Source organism: Corvus brachyrhynchos, unplaced genomic scaffold, assembly GCF_000691975.1.
Source record: "Corvus brachyrhynchos isolate BGI_N302 unplaced genomic scaffold, ASM69197v1 scaffold26, whole genome shotgun sequence".
NCBI classification, from domain to species: Eukaryota; Metazoa; Chordata; class Aves; order Passeriformes; family Corvidae; genus Corvus; species Corvus brachyrhynchos.
The window spans coordinates 4,136,071-4,144,763 of record NW_008239324.1 but is presented as its reverse complement, the minus strand read 5'-3'; the positions used below and the strand labels follow the sequence as shown (position 1 = coordinate 4,144,763).

Here is an 8,693-nt window from a genome sequence, read left to right as displayed (position 1 = left end):
TTGGCCCCGCCCCACGGTGCCTCCCGCCGGCTCCAGCCCCAGCCTGCTGCCGCCTGGCCCAGCCCAGGGAGTGTCCCTTGCTCCGAGGAGCTGCAGCCTGTGCACTCACCATACTTCAGCACCCACGCTTTCAAAGGGAAGCTTTGCCTTTCATGTAGAAAGCAGCTCCCAGCACTGAGGTCCTGATCAAAGTGCCCAAGTGCAGGACCTTGCCCCAGCCAATGGAACACAAAGGTGAAAAGCTGGTGCAGGGAAGGAAAACTGCCTCGGTTTGAAACCAGGGCTCCCCACAAAGATTCTTTTCTCTCCCACTAGACATGAACTGCAACAAGGAATTATGCAGGAAGGAAGGTGCAGGCCACCCACACAAAGGGGAACGAGGAGATACTTAAGATCTTTTCTCCACAGGCTGCCTGCACTGAACTGGGACTCCCCTGTGCCCACCCCTCAGACCCAGCTGGGGCTGCCCTGGCAGCAGGTAGGCAGTAGCCATCCTTGACTCCCATCTCTGCCCCCACCTCCTTCCTGCATTCCTCCACTCTTTTTTTTGATGATGTTGCATCCCAGCCAGATTAAAAGCCATAACCAAAGCAGTAAGAAGCTGGGTGCTCCACCACAGGAGTTTTGGTTGTAGACATTTAGGAAATGGCTGCTGTCAGGATGCCTCTGACATTCTCGCCCATTTGCCAGCAGCATCCTCTTCTCCCACAGGGAGAGCATCCAACTTCACCCACCTTTAGTGACATGGTTAAAGTTCTGATGGGAGAGAGGGATTAAAGAGAAAGGTTTTGGAAGAACACTGTGTAGATCACCAAGCATCTGGCCATAAAGGAAAGAGCCAGTATCTGATGATGCTCCACTTTGTGCAGCAAGTAAACAGGAAGATTCAGTATTTTGTTTCGTATTAAAAAGTACACAGAAGGTCCATATGGATGTAAGGGTTTGTGGCTGGGAGTTTATTCCAGCAAATCCGCTGGCACAGCTCCTAGAGGTCGAGCAGGAATTGGCAGCAGGGCCCATCTGATCTCTGCAGAGGTAGCCAGCTTGGGGCCCAGGGGAGCCCAGCCCCTCTTAATGCATTAAGACCAGTCACTCAGAGTGAGCTCAACTCCTCAAGGACCAGGGGCAACTCCAGCACAGGCTTCAGCAGGGCAGGGAAAGGCAGCAGCAGCTCCTGCTGAGTGTTCAGCTGCCAAAGACTGCCCAAAACACATGGTGTTGAGCAAGGGCTTGCGGGAAAGGATGCACATTTTACCCTGCTGGGGTCTGATGGATCCGCTCAGCAGCTCCTCCAGCTCTGGCAAGCTTTGCAAAGATGGAGAAAGCCTCACCGTGGACTTCATTAAGGCCAACCCTTGGCACATGATCCAGTGCGATTCCACTTAACAAATCAAGTCCAGCCAAGCCTTGACATATGTCAATGCAAGATGAACGGTGCTTTCTCATGTGTGCTTCCTTGGCTGGTCTCCTTAGAGCTACCACGCTGTTCAGCTGCTAGAAGAATTGCAAAGGTCTTCTCCAGAAAGCCTTCTGCAGGTGCAATCCAGCCCCACGTAGCAGCACCTCCAGTTCAAAGCCCAGCAGCTCTAAAGGTGCAGGTGAGGCAGCTCCATTACAGGTGTCCTGAGAGCTTTGCCACAGAGGTGCAGAGAGAGGGTGCACAGGCATGCCAAATCTTTAAACCAGGTAGGGACTCCGTGGACAGGATTAAACCCAGAATTTAAGGCAGATGTCTCTCAGCAGGCTCTCCTCCTCCTGGGAGGGACCAGCTTTATTCTACAGAGCAGTAACAGAAGTGAAGTCTTCCCCACTCACTGCACAGCCCAGGGAAGGATCAGTCCCAGCCTTTGGTACCTGCCCTCCAGAGTATCCGTGGGGGGCTTGGCCCCGGGGAGGAAAGGCAACAGCTACTCCCAGACTCACCCCGTTACTGATGGAGTCTCTGGCCTCCCCTTCGAAAGCCTTTCTACAACAAAGGCAGATTGGCTTGAGGCAGGGAAGGGCAGCTTCAGCACAGGAAAAGACTTCCGCTCCTGTTATGTTGCTTTGCTAAACCTCCCCTTTGATCCTTGGGGAAAGGGACAATTTGGCAGCTGGAAGGCTATTGTGTGCCTTGTGCTGTAAGCAGCTGCTAAAGGCTTGGCTGGGAGCTGGAGAGAGTTGGTAACTACACAGCCAACAAAACTGTGCCCTAACAGGCAGGGAAACCTAATTTGTCACCGCTGGGGAAAATGGCTTCAAGGAAAAAGAGAACGAAAAACCCATTTCCATGAACAGCATGAGTTTTTGTCATAGTACCACAAACTTCACGGATTGGAGACAGATTCTGTCTTCTCTGTGGAAACCTCACTAATTTTCCTCTCACGAGATTGCTGCTGTTCACATCTGTGCTCTCCTTTAAACAGTGTGGGTGCTGATCAAAGTCAAGTTCAGAGGCAAATTCTAACATCTGGGTTCTCAAAGAAATTCTCTGGCACTTTCTGAAGCACTAAAATGTGCAAGTTAAGTATCCATCAAAGGAGGAAGAAGACAGAAGCAGATTTACAGAGCCAAATGTTTAATAACTTTTCAAGAACAAGTATTACATCCATATTTAGAGCATATATAAGAGATGGAAAACAAGGAAATAAAAAATAAAATTGTTAATTTCAAGAGGATACACTTAACTCCACAATTCCGGCTGAATCCCTTCTTTGGAGGCACAATGGCCACTTTGAGCAAGACAAGACTGGGTACCAGGCCACCTGCAGTGTTTAGGCTCAACACATTAGGAGCAGCCAGGAAAATTCCGACTCTGTACAATTTGCACGCCAACAACATCTCTTCCCAACGTGGTGTTATTGCTGGACAGAGCAGGGAGAAGAAAGGAGACACTTACAAGACTTGGCAGCACAAGACAACGGTACTGGGAGGGCTCCAAGCACTCCCCAGATACCTCTGCTACAGCCCAGAAGGGTGACAGGTTCCCCAGAGGTGTTACCTACAGTTAACACTGCCTTCTACCACCCACTATGATCAGTCCCCAACATCCTCCCTCTGCAGCTTGAAATTTTGCCCAGAAATCGTCTCTGCTGAAAGAAGTGTCTGCATTGGGACAGGCTGGCCCTGACAAAGAAGGTGCTTCCTCACAAGCCTCAAAATTGCTGCATGTTGCTCAAGATTTCTCAATGTGCCAGCATGTTCACTCCTCTCCCATCACTGCAGGAGCAGAGCTTGGCATCTCCTCCTTTGGGCAGCCATGGTGTCTCCTTGCCCCCTCATGGCACCACCACGGGTGGGGAAAAGATCACAGGGGACTCATTTGGGCTAGAGGGACACAAACAGCATCTCTCCTGGAAGACTAATGTGGAGCTGCAGCTGCTCTGAAGAGCAAAGTTGCTGAGCTGAGTCATGGATGAAAGTTCTGGAGAGATGCCGGGAGGCTGCAACTGCCCAGAGTCCTTCAACACAAACAGGGAGGACACGGGGAGCAGCTGAACAGCTCACCCTGCTCCTAGATGGGAATGACAATTTCCATGTGTTTTGGCAGGAAAGCTACTCAACAAAGCACCCCAGACAGACTGCTCACCCTGGCAACAGAGAGGGTGCTCCCTGGCTGGCAGCCAAAGCTGGCAAGAGCTCTGCTACCAGAAGAAACTCCAGGTCGTGAAGGCAGCAGGAGGAGGAAGAGGAATGCTAGCCTGGCTCACTGTTCTCCCACCCTCCTTCCCACATCTAGCTCACCTTGGCCTTGTTCTGGACAGGCAGGTACAGCTTGAACTCGGCTGGGAGCTCATCCTCTGAGTACAGCCGGTCAGAGAAATACACCCGTCGGATGCGACAATTGGCATGGATCTGAGAGTCAAAACAAAGAGTCAGTCCGTTTTCCATATGCTCTTTCCACATGCAGCTTTGGTGTCATGCTGCAACATGGATTCTTTGGCTCAGCAGCTGGAGATCTACCTCACTGTCTTGCTTTTCTGACAGGCCAGCAGAGAAATGTTGGTCTGTGCCCTCTGCTTTGTGTAAGATGCTCTCTCAGTGATGAATACTCACTCAAAAGATTTGCCAAGCTCTGGCACCTCTGCCAACTGAGATCTGTCTCAGTTGCTAAGGGGATTCTCTACTGTGAACCCACCTCCGCTTTGCTGGTATCAGCATTTGCCAGAACACCCACAGCCTCAGCCTGCTGCATTTTTAACACGTCCACTTCAGGGCCTCCCTGAGGTCAGGAATGAGCCTGTCCAGTCTGTGCTGCCTCCACTATCAGCTGGCAGCAAAGGAGTTGCTCTGGTCCCCCTCAAGGGTATGTGAGACACAACTCTCAGCTGACTGACTCAGGGCAGTCCTGCAAGGAACTGCAGCACTCCCCTCACACTAAGAACAGGCACGCTCCATGCACAGGCATTCCTCAAAATAACACACACCACTGGACACTGTGAACATGACTCCCTAGCATATGAAACAAATTCCATGTCCTCAGCAAGAACAAACACTGCATCAGCTCTCTTACAAGGGAGTCAGTGAGGGCAGGGTCACTCCACTACCACTAGGAAACAAGCTTGACCAGGGATACGAATGGTCTGTACACCTTGAGTCTTTCCCATCCAGGCTCCCATTCAGCCAACCACTGTCCGGCCTATCTGGACAGTAAGGCAGCACACACCTAATTCCCAGCAGAGCTCCACCTTCACGGCATGCCACAGGGAACTGCAACTCTCACCCTAACCAACAGCCAGCCAGAGAAACAAGATGGAAATGGGCTCCTTCATCCCAGTCTAGTCAAGTAAAGTGAGGCCTCAGTCGGGCCTTTGCTCTCCTTCCACAGTGCTCTGCAAAGAGCAGGGCTGGCAAAGAATCCACGCAGGGATAAACCCAGATTCCCATGCTGCTGTCCCAATGAGCAAGAACATCACCAGCTGCTGGTTTCCCAGGGCAGGTCATGCCTGCCTCTCACCTGCACTCTCAGGGTCTCGATGTAGTTGGTGCCGTACGCGCGGCGCGTGAAGTCGGACAGGTTGAACTGGATCTGGTTCCAGCCGTCGTCCAGCCGCATGGGCATGGTGCAGATGAAGGGCTTCACCCGAGTCGTGCTCTGGTAGTTGCTGGCCCGGAAACGCCGACGGACGTTCTTATCATCCAGCACCTGGGCAAGGAAGGCAGGCTACTCACCCAGGCGCCAGGGCCCCCAACTCCCCAGGACAGTGCTACCCATCTCCAAGAGGGCTCTCTACTCCCAGCCCTCCGTTCCACAGCAGAAGTAATTTTAACACAGGCAACAGACCCATTTTCAGTAATAGCAATGATGTATTTGTGAGCTGACTGATGCCCCCATACCAGAAGACCTGACACACCACATGGCCAAGAAAGCAAAACTGTTTTGGGGATCACTCACTGCCTGGGACAAGTTCCAACACAAGACTGCAGGCTCTCTGGCGCCTTCCTCAGTGGTCCCTGGAGGGGCCTCCCCACTGCACACTCCTCACCTGCACTTCAAAAGTGAAGTATTTTTTCAGGTTCTTGATGATCATCACTAGGAAAGGTAGTTTGATGCCCAGGGTCTTCTTTGGGTCAGCAGGGCACGTGATGTACGTGGTACTGAGAGGTGAGAGAAAAACATTTTAGGACCTCACACAGCAGAAAGTGCACAGCCCGAGGCAACCCAAGTCTCTCCCTTGGCCCAGTACAGGCTTGGAGGACAGGCAGAAATGGATAAGTGTGATCAGCAACAACCAGGGCTTCCTGTAACAGCAGGGAGAGTTTCAGAGGTAGCTGCAGGCAGAAAAAGATAAAAGGCACAAAGAATGCTTCTCAAATCCCACTTTTCTCACCCATGGCATGAAACACCTTCCTGACAGTTTCACCTCCCCAATTTCAAGGCCATGTCAGTGCTGTTTCTCAACACAACCTCCTCCTACCCTTGACTGAACAGGTAGAGCCCTCCAGAGCACAGCAGAGACCCTGTGTGCTCTATATGGCTGGGAAAACAGAGGTCATGAGCCCTAGAAGTACACGTCACGCCTGGCAAGTTCTGTATCAACACTTCTTGGAGGAAGAGAAGCATTGGCTCTGTCTGCAGGAGAGGACTCTCCGCTGCCCTTATAAGGAGCGCCCTGCTCTGAATCACCCCTGGAGAAGCCTTGGAGACTCTGAGCCCGCTCACGGAGCTGGCGTCTGTCTCCTGGGGCGATGGAGACAAGGTTGCTAAGAGAAGCTCCATAAGCAACTCCCCTCATAAATCTCCCTTTGATCTTCCTGCTGTAGGGAGAGCAGCTGTCACGTGAGGAGAACAGGCCCAAGACAATAGAATAAGCAGCAGACAGTGTTGCTTTTTCAGTGACTGGCAGTGCTGGGTATTAAATATTGCTTTTCTTCCCTTCAAGTGATGGAAAAATAATGGGAATTTATTTTTATCCCTTAGCCTCATTGAGGAAGAGAGAGAGCGCTCTACAAACACATCCAGGGAAAGGCCCAGTACACTGCCACAGAGCAGTATCAGTGATCTGACCCCAGATTCTTCAATTTATTGACAAAGACATTGCCATCACACTGCAGTAGAGTTTGAAGATGATGTCTCCTGGGCACTGATCTTTCACTCTGCTCCAGGGCAGAGTCCTGTCCCCCCAGAGCAGCAGAAGAGCCCTTCTCCTACCTGACATTTGTTCCTTCAATCTCCAGCACCAGTGACTGAATGTCATTGTCCGTGATTCGCTTGATGTGGCCATTGCGCACCTGGAACAAAAGTGGGGCAGACAGCACAGACTTTACTGAGAGAGAAAAAAGAGGCACATGCGCTCCGTTAGGAGAAGGAAAAAGACCCCAGGAGGACCCATCTACATTCACTTGGCTCCTACTCTCCTGGACCTCGCTGTTTCCAAGGCTTTGATCACTGCCCTAGAGTGCCAGCAAGAGTTTATGGCCCAGCATGCTGCACATACACTGAGTGCAAGACTTCCATCTATCAAAATACGCTACAGTGAACACAAGGGACTCAAGCTTCATGTCCAAGGCCCAAATAAACAAACATAAAAGAGCAAGGATCAAACTTGAGTGGACTAAGGGGTAAAAACAAGGACAAGCAATACAAAGGAGCCACCAGCCAGCCACTGGTCACCAAGGGAACTTGATCTATACTGCTGGGCATGGCTGACTGCCTCTAGGGAAGGGCTGGACTCTCACACACACACTCAGACACAGACACACTCATGAACACCCTTGCACACACTCTGACACACTCTCTCACACACAAACTTGCACACCCCTACACACACACACTCTTGCACATCCTTACACACTCACACACACTCTCTCCACCAGCACAAGCAGTACACATCCTACAAAGGCTGAAAAATATATGGTTTTCCCCATGTCACAAAAGCTTGAGATATTCCTTAAGACCTACAAAAAAGCAGAAATCACAGCCTGCTGGTTCTTTTTGCAAAGACATGAAAGTCTACATTAGGACAGTTATGAACCCAGTAATCTAGGGCATGCACCTAGGACATGGGAGAATGTCAAATACTATTTCCAATTCTCACCAAAATGACAGGGACATTTCATGCTCCGCTGAAGACAGCAGGGCAATCCTCACAACAAGCACACCCAGGCTGGCCGTGCTTCTTCAGGACAGGAAGAGCAACTATTGCAAGACTATTGCAGTTGAAAGGACCACTGCTGACATCCACCCTGCAAGCAGAGCTCCTGCTGGCCATTCATGGGCCACACAATCATAACAGCATCACCCTGAACAGGACAATTCATGTGGGAAGGTGCCTCAAGAGGTCTCCAGTCCAACCTTCACCTCCAAGCACGGTCCGTCCAGCCTGTTCATGGCTTATGCAGTCTGGCAGCATGCTACATCCCTTTGTCTAAGAGTCTTTAATGCGTCCTGTCCTCCAAATAAGCTGTTGATCCTTTTTTAAAGTCATGAATATTTGTGCAAAACACAGACACACACGCGGGCAGCGTGAGACATCCCAGTTCTTCACAGAGCTACATGGGTACCCCACTGATGGGAAACAGAATGGGTCTCTGCTTCCTGTCCCCCATCTCACAACTTGTAAATGCCCACTCATGTCAAACATCTCTGCTGTCTGAACTGCCCTGAAGGCTTTTGTTCGTTCTGAAACCAAAAGAAATTCAGCTAAGACTCATGCACAAGCAACCAAACACAGGTCGTAGCCTTGGTCTCAGAGGTTATAACAAGCACTTTGCAGAATCACTAAACCACGGGTAGTCTGTGACGCAGGGAAGCAGCACAGCTCAACATCTCTAAACATCCTGAGGAGGGCTCCTTGATGCAAGATACCCGGGAGAAGGCACAGGACCCTGAGCAGAGCCACTCTGAAAACTGACAGGACGGAGAAACAAAGTGATGACATATTCACGATTCTCCTACACCTTACAAGCCGCCACACAGCCCTCCTTTGCATGCCTTTGGCAAGGCTGTTTGAAAGGTGGGTCACGCACCAGAGGAGACCCCCACCTCAGCCCCAGCAATGGCCACGGGGCCTTGGGCATCCCGTTGCCTACGGCCAGTGCTGGACACTTTTGCAGCTTTCCCACAGTGCTGCAGCTCCTGATGCCGGGCGGGCTCTTCTGCCCAGCAAAGGCAGAAAATCTCATAATAACACATTCCGCTCAGAAACACCCCGGGGGCCCCAGTCCCCCGGCCCCGGGGGTTGCCGGTAACCAGTTCCCGAGAGATCCGGCTA

At 51.3% G+C, this 8,693-nt stretch overlaps 1 protein-coding gene across 1 annotated transcript in view; it reads right to left on the bottom strand.

Moving 5' to 3' along the window:
* Positions 1-2,536: 2,536 nt before the first annotated feature.
* CFAP20 (cilia and flagella associated protein 20) overlaps positions 2,537-8,693 on the bottom strand; it is a 9,206-nt gene continuing 3,049 nt past the window's right edge. Inside the window, exons 2-6 of the mRNA XM_017740789.1 lie at positions 6,632-6,746; positions 5,466-5,577; positions 4,937-5,125; positions 3,724-3,834; positions 2,537-2,843 (exon numbers count right to left, since the gene is read on the bottom strand). Of these exons, the coding sequence (XP_017596278.1) occupies positions 2,838-2,843; positions 3,724-3,834; positions 4,937-5,125; positions 5,466-5,577; positions 6,632-6,746 (533 nt within the window). The 3' untranslated portion in view covers positions 2,537-2,837. The remainder of the gene's footprint in view (positions 2,844-3,723; positions 3,835-4,936; positions 5,126-5,465; positions 5,578-6,631; positions 6,747-8,693) is intronic.